This window comes from Protopterus annectens, chromosome 15.part0 (assembly GCF_019279795.1).
Source record: "Protopterus annectens isolate FY-2018-M chromosome 15.part0, PAN1.0, whole genome shotgun sequence".
NCBI lineage: Eukaryota > Metazoa > Chordata > Ceratodontiformes > Protopteridae > Protopterus > Protopterus annectens.
The window spans coordinates 343,723,223-343,750,478 of NC_056749.1; the positions used below are offsets into that span (position 1 = coordinate 343,723,223).

The 27,256-nt window shown below is 39.3% G+C and overlaps 1 protein-coding gene across 1 annotated transcript in view; it reads left to right on the plus strand.

The window, feature by feature from the left end:
• The window catches only part of LOC122789682 (relaxin receptor 1-like), a 976,275-nt gene that overhangs the window by 899,051 nt on the left and 49,968 nt on the right, over nt 1–27,256 (plus strand). Inside the window, exons 16-17 of the mRNA XM_044057098.1 lie at nt 13,322–13,732; nt 24,390–24,605. Of these exons, the coding sequence (XP_043913033.1) occupies nt 13,322–13,732; nt 24,390–24,605 (627 nt within the window). The remainder of the gene's footprint in view (nt 1–13,321; nt 13,733–24,389; nt 24,606–27,256) is intronic.

Here is a 27,256-nt window from a genome sequence, read left to right on the forward strand (position 1 = left end):
CTGAAAACTGGCATATTAGTAGCACATTAAAAATGTTAATTTTCTATTTTATCTGCTAAATCTATTTATATACCTTAATATGAAAAGGCATTTACAATTGTGAAATGTGGTCTCACACAGATTCCAAATGCAAGAATACCACTTTCTCTTGGTAAAATGTGCTAATGCACTGTATAGATGGGTATGGGTGATAGGCATCTATACAAAGTTGTAATGATGCAGACTACTGTGATGTCTGCTTGGATCAGACATGATCATAGGTTCCAGAGAATAGTAGGTTTTCAGGTAACGGTACATATTTGATTAATGCCTTGCTCATAGCTTGGATGTAGGGATAGAAGACATGTATCTCTTGTGTTTACACATTCTACATGTAAACCAATAAGGAAAAGTCAGTGAGAGTGGAAGAAGGTGTTAGAGATGCAGGATATGTGGACAATCTGTGCGACTGTAAAGCCCTAAATCCATAAATCAAGAGAGGGGTTAGAAGTATAAAATTGTGTTTGGGAAATCTCTAAATTCTGGACTTGGCTATCTATTGTGGTGGGGGTGGAAAGACAGATATTTAGTTGCTGATGTTTTCACAAGAACATATTTGGAGTGAAAATATGTTCATCAGACAATTTCCATCCATCTGATGTTGTTGAGTCATACCTACACCAACAGTAAACACAAACCAACTGATCCCATCAACACATTTTAATGGACAAGTCAAGGAAATGAAGTAGATTACTGGACCTTTCTTATGTATTAGACCTATACTATACACACACACCTACGGGCAATTAAAAGTCACCAGTCGACTTACTGTATGTCATTTGGATGTGATAGGGAAGCAGCGTATCCAGAGAAAATTCACCCAAATGTATTTATTTATCATTTGTTGACCATGAAAGTCTGACTAGGACAGACCCTATTTTCGGAGGAGGCCTGGGGAGAAATGTTCCACATACACATCTTTGGAATGTGGGAGTAAACCGGAGTATCTGGTGGAAACCTATGCAAACTCAGGAAGGACATATGTACTCCACACAGAGAGCACCCTAGCATAGAATTGAATCAGAGAACCTCTTGCTGTGACATGACAACATTAACCACTGTACCACTATGCTGCCCATAAAAGTATGACATGCAGACCACACAGAAAAGGCAACCCAGCAGAGAACCAAACCAGAGAACCTTTTATTGTGATGCCAGTATGATACTGTGCCACTAGGCTACCCCAACAGGGGAGTAAGGTTTGTTTTTCAGAGCTGAAAATATGGTTAATTCCTTTCCCGTGCTTGTAACATGATAGCATTTAATACAAAATTAAAATATATATAAATCTACTGTTACTAAGATAGGCTGGTCATAGATGTGAATCTACTGGTACATGTATAGAAAAATAAAAATCAATTATTGGTCTTACTTACCCAAATGCAACAGACAGAAAGCTTCTACCATATTCCAAAAATCAATCACTGATTACTATATCCTGTATCAAACACAATTAGAAAAAAAAGATATAATCTTAGTGTATGGGTTGATATTTAAAAGGGCCCTCCATGATGGGTCTTTGGTTGAGTACATACTTTCCACCAATCACAGTTTGATAAATTTTATGGAAAACTCCACACTTCATATGTACAAGTTTGCATTATTGTGTGGTACAATGTCATACATGGTATTTGTAAGCATGCCCTTGCCCATGGCTCTCCATAGTTCACTTGTTAGCCACTATCAATCACCTTCCTGTAAATCAAGAAATAACACTTTTAATTTGTCAGCTTAACTAGTAGTAATTAAAATAGAAGCATATATTTAGCCAGCTTATAGGCAGCTTCAGCAGTGGAGGCGGGATGAAAGGAGGTTATTCATGATCATCAAACAAGGTCTTCTTATAGATCAATTGATCAATGAAATATACATCTGTATATCTAGCATTATACGTTCTATAACACTATATTGTAGATGTTATAATATAAACTAAGACTATCCTTGATAATTTCCTGGTTGTGAAGGACATAGATGATAGTCTAAGGACCAAGGATAAGATGGCAGAATACTGAAATAAAGTTATATCAAAGGAAAACTGCCTGACCTCAGGACTCTCATTTTAGACAATGTGCTTGGGGAGGTGCACACCAAACTCCAAATGGCCAAGATGCATATTTCTGCAGTGGAGACATTCTTGAAGAAGGCAATGGCCTAAGCAGTCCTTTGCTGAAATGACCTTGGACTATAGCATTCACCAAATGTCAGCTGATGTCTGATAATGAAAACTGTGTCTATTAGTAGTCAAACTGGAAAATGCCTTTATGGCAATTGCAAGCTCCTGCGTCATTAGAGCAAAGAAGGTAAGCAGCTGGTGTAGCCTCCTAAATCATGCATGTGTATATGGTAATACCAGAGATGGTAGAGATGTTCGTGTATGTCCAAACTGAAAAGTTCTACCTGCAGCTGGTCTAGCCTCCTACATCATGCATGTGTATATGGTAATACCAGAGATGGTAGAGATGTTCGTGTATGTCCAAACTGAAAAGTTCTACCTGCAGCTGGTCTAACCTCCTACATCATGCATGTGTATATGGTAATACCAGAGATGGTAGAGATGTTCGTGTATGTCCAAACTGAAAAGTTCTACCTGCAGCTGGTCTAGCCTCCTAAATCATGCATGTGTATATGGTAATACCAGAGATGGTAGAGATATTCATGTATGTCCAAACTGAGAAGTTCTATCTGCAGCTGGTCTAGCCTCCTGCATCATGCATGTGTATATGGTAATACCAGAGATGGTAGAGATGTTAGTGTATGTCCAAACTGAAATTTTCTCTCTCTCCCCTAGTTTCTGTGCTAGTAAACAAAAATGAAGATAAATGGATTCATCCAGAGTAACTCAGAAACCACTTTCAGAAGAAAAATATGGCATAGTCCTAAAACATATACAATTTTTCTGAAAAAAAGAGCAGAAAGCAGATATGGTTCCAAGAGACAGTAGGGCTTGAAGTTCCAAGATACTACATGCAGAGCTGATGGCCACAACAAATAATACTTTCTAAGAAATGAACTTCAGTGCTACAAGGCTAGGAAACAGAAACTGAGAATCGGCAAGCCTGTGAACAAAGACATCACTAGGGCAAGGCAAGGGGGCAGCTAACCCAGGTGCAACTTTCCAGGAGATGGAATCCTCAGAGATTAAGCAAAAGTGCAGCATCAGTATTTGCTAATGAAACCACTGTATCACCAGCAGCTTCTTAAATGCATGCAATAAAAGCTTCATGTGTCAGTAACACCACATTTTTGGGTTGAGGGGATTAGCAGTGTGGAGACTGCTCAGTGTGCCAGTTAACCAAGCTACGGCTCTGCCTGTGAAACATAAACTTCAGGTCCTTTGCAGAGTAATGGTTCTTCAGAGGAGGATACAGGTGAAGTACTCCTTTAAGGACCTACTCGACCAACCATTGCTGGGCCAAAATTCTGCCAAATACAAGGCTGTTATGGAAGATATAATTGACACATGCAGCATAACTGAGGCTTAAGTCCTATAGGATGCTTGAAAATGACAGAATTGCCTTCAAACTGACCATCTGATATGGTTACAACCACTCTGCCCAGATGGAGAACTATGTTCACTTGTAGGCATAGGCCTTCTAAGTGGAGGACTTCATAGTAACCTTGACAACCTCAGAGAACACGGTCCAGTCAGATCAGGTAATGGACATGGCAATGCAGAAACTGATGTGGAGTGATTGCCAGCCCATCAAATGTGAATATCCATGACTACGATCCAAGAGTTTCCTGTATGTCTTTATACTGAAATGTTCCTGTTGCTGTTTTGTTTCCTTTGTATGCACCTACAGCAATTTGGAGTATATGACCTTCTTGGAGATTGTTGGAGACATGCTTGATGGGATACCACCCTTTAGTTGTACTGGGAAACTTCAGTGCTCACACAGGGAATGGTGAAGATACCTGAAGTGGAGTGTCTAAGAGCACTGGCATGTCTGATCTGAACACAAATGTACAATTATTGTCTGACTTCTGTTCTTATTACAGGTTGCTGATAATGAGCACCATGTTCAAGCACAAGGATTCTTATAAGTGCCTTCCATAGTGATGTGCATCAAATGAAAGCCCAATTATTTGACTTTCCAGTCATGCCATCAGACCAGAGGTCCAATTTTTTGGGACACTCGGATGAAGTGAGTAGTAAGCTATCAACTGATTACTGAGTGGTGAAGAGACGGATAAGACATCAGGGAGAATAACTAGAAGTGTCTGGAAAATCCATGTGTGTACTGATGGTGCCCTGGGCATACCTAACAGATGCTACTTTGTGGATACGTTCAGCTTCCACACCCAGAACAGGTTTGCCTGTGGACTGGGAAAGTTGAAATACAGATCCTGAGTACACCCTGTTTCACTCTTCAGAAGCTGAAGTGGGAGTAAAAGATGGACAGTGTTTCTCATGGAAATAAGTCAATAACCCACCAATGGATACCAAGTGTGGGGGGGGGGGGTCATTACATTGAAGAAAGAGGCCTTACATGAAATACTCTTGGGGAGGGTGATTTTGAGTTAAAGTTTACAAGAAGACAGTAACTGCAGCATTTTGCCAACTGAAGTCTGAGGTGTGGAAAGAGTTTGCAAGACCATGGAGAATTGTTTTCAGATGGATCCCGTGAGGTTCTGAAAAACCATCTTGCAACTCAGGCTGGTGAGGCAACATTGTCCAAGTTGTTCTCAGCATGGGTGGAGAAATACTAACCTAAAGTCAGGGATACTTGTGAGGTGGAAATTCTCAAGTAGGCTAGCTGTCATTCAAGAAGGCTGTGCCAGATGTAACTTTAGTTACAGACTCCATTTCTGTAGGTAATGTCTCTACAGGAATTAATCAGTTCTGAGGTGGCAAAGCTATGGGAATGGATGATGTCTGAAAAGCACTAGATATTGTTGAGGTGTCATGATTAACTCACCTTTACAAAGTTATGTGAAACATGGGGAGAGTACTTCTAGACTGCTAAACTAGAGTGGTGGTCCCCAGTTTCAAAAAGAGGTGTAATAAAAATATACTTGTAATATGTACCTTAAGACATGATGAGGGAGGATGTCAACCTTTATTTATTTATTTAAATATTTATTTCCAGTTTGATTACTGGGGAAGTCCACTGGGCCCAGAGAGCCCATTTTCAGTGGAGGCCCTGGGAGAAAAACTCAGTGAAACAGATTACAGTAAAGACAGCAGTCCAATAAAAATAAAAATACAAGTACAAATGCATATCAAATAATACAAAGCGTGAGCAATATTGCCCATAGTGAAAATCTCGTGCAGATACATTTTAACAAATTCACACAGTTAAAGCCAAAAGCCAAAAGCTATTTACAATATTTACAGAGCGTGAGAGGTTGGTTGCTTGTATTGTGATATGCAATGATAATACTGACAGGAGAACTGCAACAAATCAATATAATGATCACACTGCGTAATTAATTTACTTAAAACATTCAAATATAATTTCTTTATTTTCTATATTGTTTGTTGACCTGGGTAGTGGGCTGATCTGCAGAGGACCCATTATTAGCCACAACTCAGGCGTAATACACATGCAGCAGTGCAAGTCAGTAATTCAACCGATACAGAACAACAATGCAGAGGTGGTCTAAAAGCAAACATTCACAATGAGAAGCAATAAATGAGAGCATAAATCATCTTAAACATTGATAATTTTATATAAATAAACATTGGCCATTATATTGTATGAGTGCACTGGGTGTAGGAGGAATAACATTAAGATGAAAAGGTGTCATCAAGTAAAGTACGATGTGCAAGTTAGGGAAAGCAGAAGGTGAGAGTTGGTGAGTGTGGCAGGTGAAAAGGTGAGTGGGAATGGACAAGAGAGCATGAAGAAAATAGGAAAATGAAAACATAGGTGAGATGTGAAGGATTGCTTATTCTTCATTTTCAATAAAAACTGACAGCCCTGCTCTGTGTCATGGAAGGATGGAGCTCTCACTATAGCCCAGACATCCCAAGATCAGCTAGAGGCTTGGGCACTGGAGGACCCAGGAGGGAAGGGTGGGAAAAGTGACTTTGCCATATCTTCCACTCCAGGTGGAGGGGGGGGTTCTGCCTGTGATGAAGACACACTCCCAGTGAGGGAGATGTGCCAAAGTCATGGAGGCAGAGCAATAGTATAATTATCACATTGCGGGATAGAGCTAACAGACATTACATGTCGTTATATACATTACATCCATAGCTCTGCCCGGTTAGGACATACCAAAAAGCCTCCTGGTATGTAGTACAATGCATTCTGCAATGCTGCAGGCTGCTCTGCCCAGCCCACCATTCATGTGGTCCTAGGCCTGGAGGATACTACCGGGGGGAAATTTAAGGAAAATGGTACTGCCAGGGAACTGATGGTCACCTGGGGCCACAAAAAATGTGGAACAAAAAACAATTAAAATTGACAACAGATGAGCAAATCAGAAAATATGGAAGAAAAATAAACAACTTTCTTTGCTTTTACATGAATTATACACATTTTCTAAAACTTAGCCATACTTCTTAGCAACAAGCGGCAATAAAATTTCTAATAATTCCATACCTGAGATAAGCTGACACCCTCTCAGTGATGTCATCACATTCACTCTGATTCAGAATCTTCTTGAGAGTTTAGGCAGACTTTTAATATATTATTATTAGAATATTTGTGTAACTTTTCTATAATCAGTATAAGAGAGAAGACAAATATAACTTTTACAATTATTATAACTCTGTGCTTTAAGTAATGCATACACATACATTTTGGGCTTTTGGGTTTGTGCAGCAGTTGGTTTGTTCCTTGAAAAATACAGTTTATTACAGAAGAGAGCCAAAAAACACAGTCTACTCGGTACTGCTAAATGGAAATTTATAAGACAACTAAGTAACTTTGAAGTTAAACTAAATTTAAAATGGATATTACACGCTTTTCATTTTATTCTGACAAAAAAGTGGTACAGATATATTTAATTAAGGTGTTGCAGTCATCTATTTAGGTTAACTTATATTAGGGCAGTGTTTGTAATAATTAATAAGTATGATTTTGCTAAAACAGTTAAAACCTGCACATAAGAAGATGCAGGGTTTTGTCTTTATCAAAGAAAACTTTACTTGAACAAGTATTTGCTTTTATGCAGACAACAGTATATAGGACAACAAAAGACACAAATGTGTACATTTTTCACTTTCTTGGGGTGAACACATACTGATTTGTTTGTTATACATTACTTTTCAGTTTGTCATTTACTTTGAAATTAAAAACTCTCTATTAGCATTGATATATAAATTAAACATGGTGCACTCCCATTATGTTTCATAGATGTTTACTAGGCTAATGACCACAAGTGCATTTTTAAGTGACAACATATACACAAAAAAAACTCTTGCTGTTTTATAAGAAATATTGAGTCAGTCAGCTTTCTCTCCATTTTACTATATGTTTAGTGAATAGGTTTTACATTGTATATGTATTTTATTGACATGTTTTGACATATAGTTTTGCGCAAGCACCTACTAATTTTAACTTTAACAGAATGTTTTTTCTATGATGGTATTTTTTAACTTAGTAATATAATGAGTGGATTTTTAGTGAAATGTCATGAGTTTCTTTAGTGTATATGTTGTCATGACTACTCAATGATTTTAATTAGGTACACGGAAGTGATGTCAATAGAGCTTAGACTATTTAAATGTCTGTAAAATTAGTTTGATTGTTTGGCCTGAAGAAGCCTTTATGGTGAAAGCGCTTGCCTTTTGTCTTAGTTAATAAAGTAGATGTTACGCTACTAAATGGATTATTTATTTCTGGATTTTTAACTGTGGTGAACTGGAGACTGCTGTATGAACCGTGTTTGGTGAAACGTGGCTTGTGTCGTTGTTTTACCATTTGTGTCCTGAGCATATTGCCCTGCCATTCTCCCGCTGTTTTACAATTGTTCTTATTGCTTGTTTGGGAGATTTATTCACAAAGCAGCCATTGTTGGACCATTTTTAAGTGTAGCCATGGCATCACAAATCTCTGACAAGTTCTGATACACTTGATGAGTGTAAGCAGGGACTTGGAAGATGAAACATTTCCAAGCAGTGGCCTGGAAGATGAACCATTTACAGGATGCCTGTGGCCATTAGAGACATAGGTGCAAGCCATGGATGGATTTCCTGTTCCCCATCCAATTGTCTAAGTTACACTTGAACTCTGCTTCACATGAATGGGGAGCCTGTTCCAGAGAAGGGGTAGTCTCTGTGATAAATACCTGTCACTCCAGCAGGTCCTATTTATATCACAAGCAAGGTTTAAGTCTTTAGAATGGGTAGTTCTGGTGCTGTTTGTTTTGTGGATATGCAAGAGGTCCATCAGAATGGGATATGACAATGCTCTGTATGCCAGGCATAGATCTCCACTCAACAGCCTTTAGGAGACAGAATACAGGAATGGGGCCTTTGGATGGCCTGCATAGGACATTTTACTTATGCTCTGTATTCTTTTAGTGAGGAATTTCTGTGGACATTCCAATTGTTGGATATGCCTGGTAAGGTATATACCACAGGGGGGATTATACTCAATGACAGGTGTGGTGAATGCCAAATACAGGGGAACCATGACTTCCTTGGACATAAATGCCATACTTTTGTTTATAACTTGTGCAACATTGAATGATTTCCTCAGAACAGTAGACACGTGATGGTACTGTAATATGTTAGCATTAAAGAAAACAGTAGTAAATATGCATAGTTTTATAGAAAAATATTTTAATATTAATCATGAACACCGTGGCTATGAGCTTTACTCCGCACAAATTATTAATAAAAAAATTCACTAGATGTCAGTGTGGATCTTTCTTAATTATTTTATTTTATTACAGTCACACATATATATTTATTTATTTATAACAAGTGCACAGCTATAAACACTGCATTTTTCATAGAATGTATTGATCTTTTTATATTACTGAATGCAGGAATCTACTCTTCTTGAAATAACTGGCTAAGTCATTGATGTGAAATAACTCATTCTGGACTTATATTCTATTTTAGATGTTCAAGAAAACGTCTCTGCACTGGGAAACTTATAACTGGTGCATTATGTTGATCATATCACTTACTTGAAAAAACTCATTTTCTACATAACAGTTTATTGCAGATGGTGTAATATAATATAAACAGACTTCCTTTATTTCTTCCATGGGAAAACATACAATTGTATCATTTTACAAATTTATGTACTAAAGGCCTCCCATTTTACAGAACATTGTGATGGGGTACTTAGAAATACACAACACACTGCACAATCCCATTTCCAGCAGGACAGCACAGTGCATTATGAGGAAGAGAGGGATTCAAAGACCACTGTAATAACGCAGCTAGATATCATCACATTCAAATATTGCAGTCTAATGTAAATTAGCAATGTACTCAGCTGTAAGCCATGACAGACTACAACAGCAGTGTTATTCTAAGACAAGGTCTACCATGCTACATACCTGTCAACATATTAGCGCAAGCAATCTGGACAAAGGCAAAAATAATGGGGGGATAAAGATCCAAACTCCAAAGGGATATATTTTAAATACTCTTATAAATTTAGAAAGTTGCCAGAATAATAGGTTTTGCATTGACATGCATTTTCTGAAGGATATGAAATCTGAAACTCAAACGTCTGTCATTATTTAGTAATTTCAATCCTCAATAATTTTCTAGGAAACCACAATTTTAGGAGGTACATCGCAAAAATATCATGCAAAAATCTAGACATTTTGCAAATATCTGGACAGTTAAAAGCTATGCCTTGCTATTTCTGGAGTGAAACAGTGGGAAAGTACAAAATCTGTTAATGGTGTATACCCATAGCTGTTGGAATTCTGTCACAGCAAGCAAAGTACTATAAGGTGTTGTGTGTGTGTGTGTGTGTGTGTGTGTGTGTGTGTGTGTGTGTGTGTGTGTGTGTGTGTGTGTAGGTGCCTGTGCACCAGTGTTACATTGTTTGGCATGGAGAACACATAATGCAGTGTTTATTTCAGGGACATAAAATGAATTGCTAATGAGCTTTTGCTGAATAGGACTCATTAATGTCTCTGAATTGTAGTTTATCATAGAAGCACTGCTAGAGTTCACCAACAAAGCACAAATAGTGCTATGGTAATAATTTGTCCAAATACCCAGGAGGTCAAGTAGGATTGGGCCTTTCATAGCTTGAAAAGCTAGACCCAGTTCACTTGCAGCATTCACTAGGATATAAAGTATAAAAAGAGTCACGTTAATCTTTCAGGTCAGTTGAAGGGTTCAAGATCTTTAATATTTTTGGTTAGAAATCTTTGTGGTCTTTCCAGATGAATGATATGCTTGGATTTATACATATAAAAGGTGGCGCTGTATTCCATGATTTCCCAGATAAGGAAAGAATACAGGAGTAGAATGACATCTTTGCCTCTTGAAGATATTCCCATGGTAATAACTGAGCCAAACAGAAGGATTTCCTGACTCTGTGTCTGAAGAGGTGCATCATATGTAATACATGATGTGAGATATATATGAGGTGATGGGATAAATATATATATATATATATATATATATATATATATATATTTATATATACTTACTTTCGGCTTTGCCCGGTTAGGGGTCGCCACAGCGGAACTCCCATCTGCTAATGATTGGCAGTGGATTTTTACGGTGCCGAGTTGCCAGCCCGACACCAAACCTTCAAAGGAGGCACTCCCATTCACGCACGAACCTACCTGCATGTCTTTAACATCACTCGACCACATATTATATATGAATCTACCTTTAAATCACAAACCCACAACACTGAATGGCATATTTCTGAAACAAAAATAATGAATACTTACAATTCCGAAGAGCAGATTTTTCTCATGGCAAGTAAACCCTTGCCCAGCATGGGGAAATATGCCCTTTTCTCCACTGTAGTGTGATTTTGGAGTTGGTATTTATAGTTGGGGGGTGGCACAACCCACCACAATGACGGATGTGGGAGGCATAGCCCCCCCACCTAGATGGTTTTTGCATAGTCTGGTGTGATTGCATTACATGTTGGGCAAGTGTTTACTTGCCCAGAGAAAAATTGGCCCTGAGGGATTGTAAGTATTCATTATTTTTGTTTTGACAATATGCCGTTCAATGTTGTGGGATTTGTGATTTAAAAGTAGATCCCTATATATATATATATATATATATATATATATATATATATATATATATATTTATTTGTATATATGGTTATATTCTGTATGATCGAGCATTATTTATGTCAAACTCAAAGCACCAACAAATAATGTTCGAACATAAAGAATATCAAATGCAAAAAATCTTAAACTAAAAAAAAAAGAAAGGAAAACTATTTCATCTCCCGATATTAATACTAATCCCCCCCACCCCATAACACTAGCCTCAAATTCATCTAAATAGTGGCAGTGTTATGGGAAGGTTTTTATTACAGTAAGGTATAGGGTTAGTAGTGGGGGAAGGGGCAACATTAGGATTAGGGTCAGCACCCATTACTAAGGAGGGCTGAGGCTTTCCCGTAACACTGCAACTGCAAAAAACACACTCATACACAAACAAGTGCAAAAACACACTAACAATACTACATACATCTCCTTACCTGTCCCTTACACACAAACATACAACACCTTTACCTAACATATTTCCAATTCTAACCCTAACTACATACATCACCACTCTTATCCTCTCAAACCCCACTCACCTGTCTCTACAAATTATCACTTTGACATCTGCACTGCTCGGAAATCCATATCATCAGAATTATGCAACACCTCCTGCGCTTCTCAAATATTTATATATATATAAAAACCTGTATCTACAATTATCTCATCATTAAGCGAACTATCATAAGAATGAAAACAAAAACAGCAGACTTTTTTGATCAAATCTAAAAAGGCTGAACCAGGAAAAAAATACTAAAATTATTTTTGTAGAATGGAAAGCCACCTCACACTCCCCATAGCTGGCCTTAGGCATAGGCCATCTAGGCGGCCACCTAGGGTGCTGGTCTAGCAGGGGTGCTTTTCCAGTATTTATTTGTCTACCTTTTTTGTAGTAAAGATGTGGTTTCTTTAAAATGTGTTGAATAAATAGAGGAAAAACTGAAGAGTAAGACAAACTGTGAGAAAAATGAAGAAGAAAGTAACCAGGATTGTGTAGGTAGACATGGATGGGAGCACTAGGTGGTAGTGGGGAGGTGCTGTGCATCCCTTTTGCTTAGGCACAAGTTGGCCAAAGGCTGACCCCCCCCCCACACCATCTGCATATTATGTATACCAGCTCCGAGATAAAACAACAGGGGAGTTAAGGCAAATTCCCAGACCTTGCCACTCCTTGATCTTGCATGAAAAGCAGTTATAAGAGCATTCACTCTGACAGATTGCAACCAGATATGCATATCTATATCTCTCTATCTATATCTATAACCCTACATACCCCCATAAACACACATTCAACATTTCATTCCATTCCCACAAACACACACACACCCTAACCTATCCCCCTCCCACTGCGACCTCCCAGGAAGAGATACACTCACATTCAGACATGCAGCTCCTTACATAAACACACAGCACTATTTGTCTTCTAAACTGCCCAGCATTTACCCCTACCATAATGGGTGAACATGAGCTTTTGGCTGTGTTCACTAACATGAGCAGCTACATTGATTTACGCAGTTGAGTGGTTCTCTGAATCACCAGCTGCATAATTATCATACTACATACAGTTCCAGAGGAGAATACATAGCTAATTAGCCTATGTCTCTCCCCAGAATGCCTCATTAGTATTTAGTATAGCCATAGGGACAGCTCACCCTGGTACTACATGTGTTGGTGTTGTGGCACTGTGGTGGGGCTCTCTCTGAATCAGAAATCATTACCGCAAGATGTACGCCTCATGTGCAACTTGCTGTAACCTTTATGAATCAGGCCGTTTATAGCACATATGAGCAATAGTTAATAGCTGGCATATGATCACATTGTCAAATTCATCTTGCTTCCTTTATTGTTTGTACTGTTTAAGTGTTCCCAACCTGGGATATCAAGATAGCTTTTCAGGTATTAAGGTGCCACATTTAACTGTTTAATTATTAAATATACTGCTTTTTCATCTGACTTAGCACAGATTTTCTTTAGTGAACAGCAGTTTTACTGTATTACTGATAATTATAAGTTTTCTAATGATATGTGCAGCAGAATTAAGAACATGTATAAAACTGGGTTAATTCTGATTCGTTTAATTTTTGTTTTACCCACATATGAACCATGATCCCAGGTGCAGACTTCTTGATGGGAGTCTATCTCTTCTGCATCGGCACTTTTGATCTCAAGTACTATGGAGAGTATAACAGGCATGCCAAGGACTGGATGGACAGCAATGCATGTCAGCTGATTGGTTTCCTGGCTATGCTGTCGTCTGAGGTATCTGTCATGCTGCTGACCTATATGACACTGGAGAAGTTCTTCTGCATTGTTTTTCCTTTCAGGAACTGCAGCGTTGGCAAGAAGCAGACACTTTTCACTCTTGCAGTCATCTGGGTGCTGGGCTTCATAATCGCTGTCATCCCATTCTGGCATGAAAAGGCATTTGGGAATTATTATGGAACAAATGGAGTGTGCTTTCCACTGAATTCCAATCAGCTTGAGAAACGTTGTGCTAGGGAGTATACAGCTGGTATTTTTCTTGGTAAGTGTTGAGGCAAAAGATCATTCATGTAGAACAAATGCATCATACTTTGTCAATGGAGTGCTCTGAAACATGATTGTTCTGTTATTCAGGTGAAGCAGAGCAGACAGCTGAGCTTTCATAGTCACCTCTCCTATCTCCACTTGTGTGGGAGAGTTATGGAGAATGAGTGGAAAAGCTGATGATTGTAATTAATCTAATTATTTATATTTTACACTTCTACAGCAAACATTCACAGAATGTAACAAAAGTCTAAATATGCATCCGGTTGTAGTAAAACACCGGTACTGCTTCCAGAGTGTTGTTTATTGTTTCCTCTAACAGAAATATAGCTCCTCTTATTAATTTAGGAAAAAACAAACACTGCATTTGGGAAAACATGAAGTACATAATTCAGAAATCTGTAAACTGATGCTGTTTAAATTTCTGTCTTGATCACACCCTCACAATATTTTATTTATTCCAACAAATGTATCTAAAATACTTATTATATATTAGTATGAAGCAAACTGGAAAAGATCTGCAATGGAATGTCATTTATTTATTATTGATTGATTGATTATACTTGTTGCATCTGTCATTTATTTTCTTATAACCAGCTTAGAAGGTTACCAGTTCATCTATATGGAAAGTGCTAGAGTAAACAGCAGGAATGGGAAATGCCATGTAGTAGTTAATCAAATACATAACTAAAAAAGGTACTAATCTTAAAAAACCTTTAGCATCTCCCATTGTGGAAGGAGGTGCCCCTACACTAGTTTAAGTACACTAGTTTAAGTTAATTCCTGATCATATACATGTGTGTGTGTGTGTGTGTGTGTGTGTGTGTGTGTGTGTGTGTGTGTGTGTGTGTGTATATATATGATCTGGAATCTCAGATTTGCAAAACGCATGCCTTTGATGCGGACTGCACCACCCTATTCAATTTGTCATTATTAGGCAACAGCTCACTTCTGCTCATTTGCTCTGAAACACTTCAATGAACATAGCTAAGGAGCAGACTATTCCTAGTTGACAAACTGATTTTCTGAAGATGGTACTAGCAATCCTTGCCAAATCAATGTACTTATTATTATTATTATTCCAGTTTGGTGACCGGGGAGGTCCACTGGGCTTGAGAGCCCATTTTCAATGGAGGCCCGGGGAGAAAAGCTCCACAAGACAAAGTTACATTACATAGAGAATTACAAGAAAAATCTTTGCATTGCAATCAACAGGTAGTATAACAACCAACAGGTAGTATAACAATCAACAGGTAGTATAACAATCAACAGGTAGTATAACAACCAACAGGTAGTATAACAATCAACAGGTAGTATAACAATCAACAGGTAGTATAACAACCAACAGGTAGTATAACAATCAACAGGTAATATAACAATCAACAGGTAGTATAACAATCAGCAGGTAGTATAACAATCAGCAGGTAGTATAACAACCAACAGGTAGTATTATAGTCAAAACAGGTATCATTCAGTAAAGACAGCAAAACTATTAAACATTTTTCAAGAGAAAGACAGGCATACAGCATAATGGCTGGATGTTACTGTTTAGTTACATTTATAATCTAAGTATATGAGAGAAATTAGGAAGGTATGAAGGTTAGCCAGGAGAGAAGGAGGAGCAGAGCTTGGGAGGTATGAGTTGAAGAGCTTGTCTGAATCAATGCAGCATGTTAATGTGAGTAATTGTGGTGGCCTACATTGGAACCTACTCTGATAATGTGTGGGCGGAACTTTGTGATGGACATGATATTTAGTGTTGGCAAGCTCTAACAAGAGAACCTGTTATGTTCAAGCACAGCTCACAGAGGGTGAACACTTTAGACTCACTTTTATGGGATAGTGACAATCACAAAATGGCTCGGAAACCTTTTGGTGGGTGGACTGGATTAATGGTGGAGTTTTGTTCATGTGGGAGCCATTAGATCCGGGAGCAAAAGATTTCTACTCTTTCACTGCTCTCAGGGATAAATATGAGTTCTTTGTACTGCATTAGTGGCAATACCTACAAATTACATCTGCTATGTAAGCTAAGAGTCCCATTAGAAATGTTAACCCAATGGCTTGAACAAGAGACCCACTTCTTTTGTAGAGTTATTAATTTGAGTAAAGGAGCAAGCAAGCTGGGTAACTGGTATTTGAGTACCCTACAGATGCCTGATTTAATGAGTACATAGCTAAGAGATAAATGGGTCACAATGTGTCAAACTCCAATCTCAATCCAGGGCTGGAATCCTTGTTAAAAACTCCTTAATGACCCTCACCTTCCAGCTCTTTCTGCATTTATATTTTGGAAGGTAATTTTATGGAGGCATTTTATACTAGTGAGGCTTAACCAACAAGGTATATTGTGGAATATATGTTCATAGGTTCATACTAGGCTATCTGCCCTAGGACATTTATAAGCCTAGCCAGAATGTGTTTGGCTTTCGCCACCCATTTTAAATTTATTTTGCTATGCCCTTTTTCGAGGTTAGTATACTGTGCCTCTGTCTAACAGTGACACAGAAGTGATACTCGGGGTAAACCTATGATCTCCCATCCACTCATCAAGATTCCTCTTGAAGAGAGTCAATGAGGGACTCTGCCTAACCTGAACTGGGATTTTATTCCAGAGTGAAGGGAGCCTCTGGGTTATGAATCTGTCCCTCCAGCATGTCCTATTTATTTCAGTGCTGAGGTTCAAGTCTCTCAAGCATGTAGCTCGATGGGATTTGGATTTTCTGAGGTGCAGCATGTCCATTAATTCCGGGTTGGACATGGCTTTAGGTTGTTAGAGTTGTTGCGTGATAGAGGCAAACCATGTGCATCTAAAGTAGTTCTACCCAAGAGTTAGCTCAGTCTGGCTAGCCTTAATTAATGCTATTAGCTTTACTATTGCCTTGCTTGGTCCCTTCCAACAGACTCGGATGTCCTTTTTTAGTTACCTGGTGTATGCTCATACCAGAGTTATTATGCTCCTACATATCGGTTTTGGATGTGCAATGTGACCAGTACTTTGTTAGCCACGTTTTATCAACACTGGAAATCAGATATCTTACATTGTCAGTGTGTTCTTCATTGGCTTTGTTATAACTTAAAATCCTGGACAAATGTTTATTTAGATATGGAGTTATGCAACCAATTGTAGCCAACTTTACTTTTTGTGTTGGATAAAAGATAGTAGCTTTTGTTGATTGTCCTGGTAAAATAAAGTGTAATTTCAGTCCATTTGGTGATGACATTTGGTGTATCTGTTTTAATTTTTATTTTTTCCAGTTTGTGACAGTTATAAATGGTTTGTTTATATTTTTATGACTGTTAATAATAACTATTTTGTTTAAAAAAGACAACCTGTTATGAAACCCTAAAAAATGAACTACAATAACTAGAAGATATCAAACTCCAAAATGCCTCCATACAAAAAGCAAACAAACCAGTGCAAGTGGAAGAGTCTCCTGATTGAAGCTTACACCATAAACCTCACAAAATTAATATACAAACTCTAAGAGGATTGTATGTTGGTGAGATGCCTGCTGAAATTCCAGGGACTGTAATTACAATCTTTGGAACAGCAGAACTGCAAGTGCAAATGAGAGGGAATACAAAATAAGTCTGAGCCAGCAGTATCTTGGAGTGTACCCCATACTCTGAATGCAGTGATCTCAGTGTTATACAAGTAATTGAGCCAGAAGTGCAGCAATAAGTCTCCCTACAGCAATGTTTTAAAGGTATAACAACACATTTCAGAATTTGCTATTTTTGGTTAGAGTTACAGTTTGTCTTTTGAAGTACTGGCACTCACAATATCGAGTCTTGCATCTATAACAGGAAACCAAGTTAATGGGATAAATGCAATTTGGACATTATTACCAGAGCAACCAAAAAGGCAGTAAAACTTGTTTTTTTTTTCTCCTGAGGTGACACAACCATGGAAATGACTGCATTAAGTAGAGAGATGCAGGGGCAGCACAATCCGCATGGAATTGCTTTGCCCTACTCTAAGAAAAAAAAACAAAAAAACAATCCCAACTAATTGTTTGTCAGCTGTATTTTTTCAAGCAATTTCAGATGTTTTTCTGTCAGCAGTCTTTTTTGGCCAATATGGCAATTTTGCCATGTTGACTCATTAATCATTACCTAGTCTGTGGTCTTAATGCTCAGCCAGAGCTTATATCAACTAAGTAATTAAGTATATCTGTCAAAGCACCACCAATCCACCTTCTTCTTCAGAACTAAAGGTTTCAATTTACCAAGATAGTTTAGCTTTGAATATTAAGGCTATACAATTTATTCTGCATCCCTGGGTTGAAGTCCCTCAGTCTCCATTTCCGTGTGTTTTTCTGAGCAAGTCACTTAACCATCACCCCCTGAAAAGGGATTTGTATCTAGCAGGCTTACTCAGATCATACACACAAACAATACCATCAGGTAATAGCAATTTTTGCAGATCAGTGCAATTGCTTTTATTCATGATGTGAACATTTGGCTGTCATCAAATATAGTTATTCCAGGTCTAGCAATTTGTATGACAGCTAAGATGCACCGATTTAAGTGTTAATCTCAATACTATACAGCGTTTTCATTAATGACATTACAAAATTCTTGAAAGAAAAGGTTATTCAAAATATGCAACAAATGAATACAACAAATGGAATGCAAACCAGAGATAGGGACAAAATATATCACAACCACAACACAACACTAATCATGAGACACATAACTTTCCTAAACATTGTGCCACTCAACCAACGCCCCTAGCAAAACAGCATGCCCAACATACTAGTCATAGGTGACTCGATAGGGAAGCACACTGATGTCCCACTCACTAGGTTGAATAAGGAGAAAGTAACAGTCAGCTGACATAATGCATGTACTCAGGTCTCTCAACAACAGGTACAAATATGGCTCTGTCATTGTACATGTGGGTGTGAATGACCTGAAATGTATCTCCCTGAACTACATGAAAAGAGACATGGAGGAGCTCTCGGATTATGAATCCCAGGTGGGTATGACCCTAGCCCTGAGCAGCATCCTACCAGCACACAGAATTATATCACAGTGCAAGCAGAAAATGATTGATTTCAACAATTGTCTAAGTTTCTGGAGTCATTCTAAGGGGATCCAGTATCTGTCCGCCTGGGATGACATGATTGACAGACCCCGATGCTTTACCAGAGATGGCCTGCATCTGTTACCCCTGGGCTTACGGATACTGGCCAAGGCTCTTGCCACCCCTACAGTGCCTTTGTTAGGTGGTATTCCAAAGACCAAATTACCACCGCAACAGCTACAAACAAATGCAAACTGTGGGACATGCTGCTCAATGCTAGAAGTCTAAATCTCAAAATGCACTTGCTCGAAGCACTCCTTAAAATGGAGAACAAGGACATTTGTGTTGTAACAGAGACCTGGTTCAAAGCAGCAGAAAGCACCCCTGCACTACCATTCTATAACTCATTCCACAGCTTTTGGCCCCAGAACTTGGACCGAAGCTCCAAAGGCAGTGATGTTTCCATATTTATAATGGATGCGCACACCTCCAGACTGGTAGCCCAACATAACGCATCAGAGATGCTTCAGGTGCAGCTAACATTGGGTAAGACAGTGATTCAGGTCATAGCCTACTATAGGTCCCCAACTATGACTCACACTCCATGCTCCTAAGCACCATGGAGAATACTAGGGTCCAACCTAACAGTCTCATACTGGGTGACTTCAACTACCCCTCCATTAAATGGGAAAACTACTCATGTACCAATACACTTGCCCAACGTTTCCTGGAATTCATTAATTCCAATGTCCTGGACCAGCTCGTTCTTACCCCCACTAGAGGTAGCAACATTCTTGACCTGGTCATTACTAACATGGGCGACCATTGCTCTACACCAATAGTCAACGCCTCCCTGGTTAGATCTGACCAGAAACTAATCACCTTGGAAATCCACATCCCTCCCACCCACCACAAACGTAACCACCATGAAAAACTTCTCCAAAGCTAAATTTGGGCTCCTAAAAACAGAGGTGGCTAACTTCACGGCACCCATGCAAATAGAGAACAGTTGCATGACAACTGAATCATACACCAATGCACTGTACAAACACGTACACAAATGCATGGATCTCTCCATACCCAACAGAATCAAGACACTCTCCTCCAAAAACAGGAAGCCAATCTGGTGGTCCCCTGCCATAAACAAACTCTACAACAGAAAGAGGAAGCTGATGCAGAATAAGGTGAATTCCCAAGACTGGAAAAACTCCCTTATCAGCCTCAACAAAAAGTTGAGATCCCACATCAAATCTTCTAAAGCTAGCTATGAAAACAGAATTGCAGCAGATAGTAAAGACAACCACAAGGCCTTATATAGTTATGTAAAGAATCTCCACAGCAATACCCAGATTTGCTCTGAGCTACTGCGCAATAGTACCAATATACTGGCTGACAGATTCAGTGCCAAGTTTACCCCCCCCAGGACCAATCACAATACCAGTAGATCACCAGGCACCCAGTATTACTGTCGCACAGGTTAAAACAGCACTGTCCAATGCCAAGAACACAGCTTCTATGGGTCCTGACAATATCTCTGGCTGTGTTCAACATGAACTACAGAGTGAACTGACACCTCACCTGTGTGCCCTGTTTAATCACAGCCTCACCTCAGGCTTTGTCCTTACCGAATGGTGAATTGCTACAGTCATCCCTCTCCACAAAGGAGGAGTGATTACAGACCCTGGGAACTATCGCCCCATTAGCCTGACGAGTCTTATATACAAAGCTATGGAACACATCATCACGGACCTAATAAACATGGATATAGGAAATCTCCAAACTCTGTATCCCACGCAGTTTGATTTTGTGAAGGGTAGATCATGCCTGCCCAACCTGGTTGACTTCTTTGAGTCAGTCACCAGAGCTGTGGATGAAGGCAAGGTGGTTCATACAGCCTATTTTGATCTTGCCAAGACCTTTGATACCATTCCCCACTCAGGAATCATAGAAAAACTCACTAAACTAGGCATCAATCCCTATATCACTAGGTGGGTTGCAAACTGACTCACAGATAGAACCCACAGTGTGAAAGTAGCTGACTCCAAGTCAGACTGCCTACCAGTCACGAGTGGAGTCCCATAGGGTTCGGTCCTGGGCCCTCTCCTGTTTGGTATCTACTTCTCTGAAGTCCAGGCCAACATGAAGGGACTCTTACTAACAGAGTTTGCAGACAATTGCAAATTTGGAACTATTATTAACTCCCTAGGTGATGTTGACATCCTACAGAAAGGCCTAACTGAGACCAACAACTGGTGTCAGAACCATGGCCTTAAGCTCAATTCCAAAAAATGTGTCGTCATTCCCTTTTGGAAAAACCTGGTTCCCATGAATTACCACATTGATGGTAGTCCACTGAACACAGAAGACATTATAAGAGATCTTGGAACACAGGTTGAAAGCAACCTCTCTTTTGACCACCACATTGCCACTGTGGTCAGAAAGTCCTTCTATGTGTCACATCTCATTACTAAGGGTTTTGCATCCAGGAGGAAAGAGGTCATTGTCTCCCTTTACTCTTCCCTCATTAGGCCAATCATTGAGTACAATGCCCCATTTGGCATGTACCTCACTAAACACCTGCAACAACTGGAGAGGCCACAAACATACCTCACAAAGCGGATCCTAGGCCTTAAACACTTGTCCTATATGGACAGGCTCATAAAACTCCAACTATTCTATTTCATATCACCTACTTAGAGGTGATCTCTGCTTGACTTACAAAGGCATGTCTGACCTAGCGCTGTTAGAAATGTTACATCTAAAGAAGTCCCAATCCCTCTACACCACACGCTCCAGAGATCTCAACCTCATTACCACAATCAACAGAACATGCTGGAGGGACAGGTTCATAACCCAGAGACTGCCCATGCTGTGGAATAGACTTCCCATACATGTGAAACAGAGCACCTCACTGGCCCTCTTCAAGAGAAATCTTGATGAGTGGAAGGGAAATAGAAAATTCACCCTGGGGATCACTCCAGTGGCTCTACTTGACAGAGGCACTGGGAACTAAGGTCTGGTAGCACAATGCCAGGGTAATCCTATTGGCTAGGCTTGTAGAGGCTCTAGGGCCATTAGCCTAGTACACAGCTATGAACCTACGAACCTATAAGAACAATGAAGTGAGATGGTGCTTGGTAGCTGAGGTTTTGTACTATAAATTCAGCATCATGCATAGTTAACAGTTGTACTAAGCAGGAAAGTACAGAGAATGTGTGTAACTTTCTAAACTCCACAATAAGAAAGAAAGGCACAACCAGCAATTTGTTTTCCACATTGTGTAAACAAGAAATTACTGCAAAATGTTATCATAGAGCAAAGTATGTACTCTTGAACAAAGGAATAGCACAATAAGCCAAGGAAAGACATAACTTTATAAATTATCGTAAGGATACAACAGAAACTGTGATCTGATCTAAAGATCTCCTCTCTACCGGGACATCATATTCCAATCAGCAGAATCCCTTTAGATTTTTCTTCCATTTTGATTGGGAAGGTGTGTTCTCTATAAGCCAACAGCATATTTTTCTGACTCCTTTCAGGAGCACTGACCAATGTCTGCCAACAAGCTCACTACTAAAAACAGCCCTTGCTTTCTCTTTGCAAAGATTGATCCCATTAAATGGATAAAATGGTGAAGGCCCTCCCTACTCCTTGCATTAAAAATTGCACTTTTCTGCCCCACTCAGAGGGTGCCTAGTGGTCGTTGTTTAGGTCAATCCCTGTACAGAATGTGGGCTTTCTCTAAGCTTCAGTTATCAGTTTTTCATCGCAGTGGTGCAGGCTGTACTAATATTGAAGTGCAGCCTGTGGTTCCCATTCCAGGATATGTTCTCATACATTTGCTACATACACCCACTACTGACTTGGATGTTGTACCCCTTGGTTACTTCCACTTTACAAGTTATCCAGCAAGTAGCCCAGATTTCAGCACCCACTCCCCCACCAGGAACAGAGTGCAGGACAGTGGTTGCCTAATCTAACTTCCCTAGTAAAGCTTCCTGCTCTGCAAGCTCAATGCAGGACCTTTGCCATAAGTAACTTGGATAGGTGCTTTTAGCAGGAGGATCTTCCAGACATGATGCAAGCTAGTTTACAAAGTCTGTAGAGAAAGTGAGAGATACAGACAAACACGGGGTCTAAAGTCAAGAACTAGAGACAGCTGGACTTTTTGTTCTCGGTTATAATATACTCGTGGCTGAGTATCTATGCACTAAAAGGCACAGTAATGTGGAAAGATAATTATATTAGGGATTGTTCAGATATCTACCAAGCACTGGAAACTTGAATTGAAAGAATTACTGTAATGAAGAGTATCTTGTCACGTATATCCAATATCAACAGTTAAGAAAGTAGAAGTAAGAACTTCAGAAACAGTAGTAAAACAAAGGATAAAAGTACAGTTAAACATTGAAAGAGCTATACCTAGGAATTAACAGTGTTCTGTATACTGACACTCAGATAGGTCCAATACCAGCACACACAAAAGACATAATAATGAAGAATTTTCAAGCTTATTTATAATAATTGTCAATACTTGTAACTCCATATGAATCGCAGAAAGATGCAATTCTAGGTATATTGCAGGTACCAAGAAGAGCCTTTTTGGCAAAGAATACTAATTTCATAAAATTTAATCATACCCTAACTCAGGAATGGTAGCCATTCCTGTCATGGCTTTGGAAAACCTAAACACTTGGAGAAATTAAAATAAGGGGTAGATTCAAAGAAGACAAAAAGTAAATTACCATTTAGTGACTACTCATGGTTATAATAAGATGAAATGACAAAAATCAGTGTTAATAAATAATTACATGTAAAGTAGAAACAATATTTGCAGTCATACCTTATTCAGTGAGGCACACAATAAAATGTAAAAGGTAACTTTTTTAACTAATACATCATACTTGGCATGTAACAAGAAGCAAATATACCATCTATGAAGTTATTGTACCTTGGAGAACATCGTACATTTTAATTGTGATTCTAGGGATAGTTATATGATTTTTCATGTATGTATCTATCTGTCTATGTACCTATAAAGAAAGAGTTGTCTATTTTGTGAAAAGATATAACTGGCCATCTGTTCTGCTTTGACAGCTGAGTACTGTGTACCTTAAACTAATGAGTCACAGAATTTATAGCAGTGTAGTGGTATATAGTGTACTAGCATGTATGAGCAGACACACCCCACTCATCTACAACCATGCATACACAGACTCACGTGTATATATTATACAAATAGGTATACATTTATTCTTACTATATCATGCAAACAATATACACCAGTTCATGCCGTACACCAGTAACACCCCCCCCCCCAACATACACGTACACACATACATACTTCTTTCCAATATTTCCATTTTTTGCTCAGGCTTTGAGTAATGTTCCTGTGGTGTAGTGTGTGAAGTAAAAATTAACACATTTTCCTGCAATGCAGAATATCATAATTGCAAGGAAGCATGTATTTATATTATGTCACTGTAGACGTGATGATGTTTGTGTAATCTAATACAAATGTTTTATTATAAGAAATGCTTAAAGCACTCATTTAAAATCACTTCATACAACCTTCCACAGCTTCTGTCATATGTTTACAAGTGTTTCCTTTTCTGACTAGGTTTGAACTTGTGTGCCTTTATCAGTATAGTCATTTTGTATACCAGCATGTTCTACTCCATCCTCAAAACAGGAGCAAAGTCTGCAGAGAGAAGTGGGTTTTCCAGAGAAGTATCGATAGCCAAGCGGTTCTTCTTCATTGTTTTCACGGATGCTCTTTGCTGGATCCCTATCTTCCTCCTGCAAGCCTGTTCCCTTCTGAATAAAGACATTCCAGGTAAGACATGTCAGTTGCTTACCAAATGTCACTTGTAAGAACTGATACACGACTCTAGATTTGAATCATAAATGCGCATTAGCTGTGCTTTCTCATTGACCCATGCATTCTCATCCAGTGATTACATAAGCCATTATACCTCATTGCAGATGGTTTCCCATAAGGATGTTTTTGTGAGTTATAAAAAACAGAAAAAAAAAATAAGAAAGATTCATAAAAGCTCCTTTCAGTCATTTAAAATGTTATTTCTTTAGGCTTATTAGAAGTGTGGCAAAATGTTTTAGTGTTACACATGCATACTCATCAATGTTTTTTTATTGAAAAAGGCCACTTAAGGAAATGGATAAAAAGTTCAGGTCAAAATACTGACAAGTTATAAGGCTACCATCTGTAGATTAATCACAAAGTTGTAACACTGACAGCCTTTAGATTTTGTTTCCTCAAAACTTGTACCATACTGTTCTTATAACTTTAACTTGTGGATGCAAGTGCTAGGTTGTTTTGCATCATGTAAGAAGGCTATTTTGAACAATGTATACAAATGCTGCAAAAGTAAATACAAGCCCCCGGATTTACTATTCCTCCATGCAGGACTAGCTTAGTCCTGCACGGAGGTGGTCGTTTAGGAGCAAGACGGCAGCGTGCCATGCATAGTAATGAGGATCACTGCCTGAGCTCCTAGGCTTACACAGAGCTTGTAAGAGTGCAGAGGGCGTGTCTGAGAGCAGATCTCTCAGAATATACACACCCCCTCAATGAAGAACAGCAGAAAGGGGTATGAAATGAGCGAGACAGCTCATAGGTGACCGCATATCCCCACCAACAGTCACCCTTGTGTACAACAGCAACAGTATGTATAAATAAAATGAAAAAAAAATTTTTTTTTTTTTTAAATCCGATTAAAGTTAACCGTAGGTGCATGGGTGTACCCATCGCTTAGCTACAGTTAATGCATCTTAAATGGCTGAAGAGGATAACAAGGAAGATATATGGAAATGAAGCAGCATAGCAATAGTGTAGTGGGCAGAGTATTTGCTTTATGAGCAGGCATTCCCAGTTCGAGTCCCACTGCAGCATATTCCATTTTCCATGGCAAAGCATGTTATGAGTATTATTTATATTGCATAACCCACTAAATAGCATTTTCATGAACTGGAGTACTGCAGTAAATGCACATGTGAGATGTCAGTGTCATAATGAATAAGGCACTAGTAAGCAGGTTTAAGCACAAATAAGCAGTACTAAGCATATTTAAGCACTAGTAAGCAGGCTTAAGCCCATTTGCACAGCGGTAAGCAATGCCTACACTGGTTAAGCAATTGTAAAGTTGACTCTCTGTAAGCAGATGTAGCGGCAGGTTAGCAGTGCTTAACGTTGTGCAAACCCACTTACAAATGCTCAAAAGTGCCTTAATCACTCTGTATCCAACAGCCCTTGTTCTGCCCATCAACAAAATAAACACCCATGCAGGTCTCGAACCCAGGACCCTATACACCATAGTCACAGTAGCTAACCACCAAGCCATCACAGAAGTACAGAATAATTAGGTATCAGCAAACAAGTCCTCACTGTAGTAAAACAAAACTGAACGTGTGAAAGGAATCAGTATACAGTCATATGTTCCATAACCCACTATAGAACATAAATATGTGAAATGGAGTACAGCAGTTAGCCCAGAAGTGAGGTGTAATTATGATAGAGTGTTGAAGTCCCCAGTAAAACACAAGGACCCCATAGAGTGTACGTACCCATTAAACATGGATACCAGGCAAACATATAAGGTGTAATGAATAATAACTCAATGCCAAAAAGGAATTATAATGCAAAGTCTAATGTAAGCAATACTAAGCATTGTACAGGGCAGCTTAGGCGGTGTAAGCAATGTGTAGGGCAGCTAACTCATTGTGCCCAGTGGTATAACCCTTTAAACAATGCCAACTGTAGGGAAGCAGGATTGCCCATAGTGTAGCCTTTTCAAAACCAGCCAATCACAGAAAAGTGCGGGAAATAAGCCCTACTTAAACTCAAGAGGTGGGAATACATCTCATAACTGGTTGTAGCTTCCCCTTGCAGGCACTATGGCAGTAAGGGGAGAAGGTGTGCGCTTTTGGGCACAGCACTGGTGCATCCAGGAGTCCAAGGTCATGGCAGGACTTCTTGTCAAAGACCATGATCAGAGACTGCTGCAGGGCTAGTACCAGGGCTCCCAATTTAAGGCAGAGGCCTGGGACTGTCTTGTCCGCAGGAGCGGCCTTAGGTCAACTGATGCCCTAGGCAAAGGGCTCCACGGCGCCCCCCACCACACCACCCGGTGCCCCCATCCTGGTCTACCTACACCAAATAAACACTGAAAAAGTGCCCCTGCTAGAGCGGCACCCTAGGCGGCTGCCTAGTTGGCCTATGCCTAAGGCCAGCTATGCTTGTCCGTGACCTCACCAGTGCCACTGGCATACCCTGAACTGGTGAGCAGGTCAGGCACCACTATGCTGACCTGAAGCGGCATAAAGAGGACATCTTGGAGGAGTGTCTCCAAGAGGCAAAAGCGGCAAGAGATGTTAAAGTCATGTGTAAGTATCACCCCAGTACGTGTGTAATAATTGCCAGCTCAGGTATATCATGGATATGTATGGCTAAATATTCCTGTTATGTTC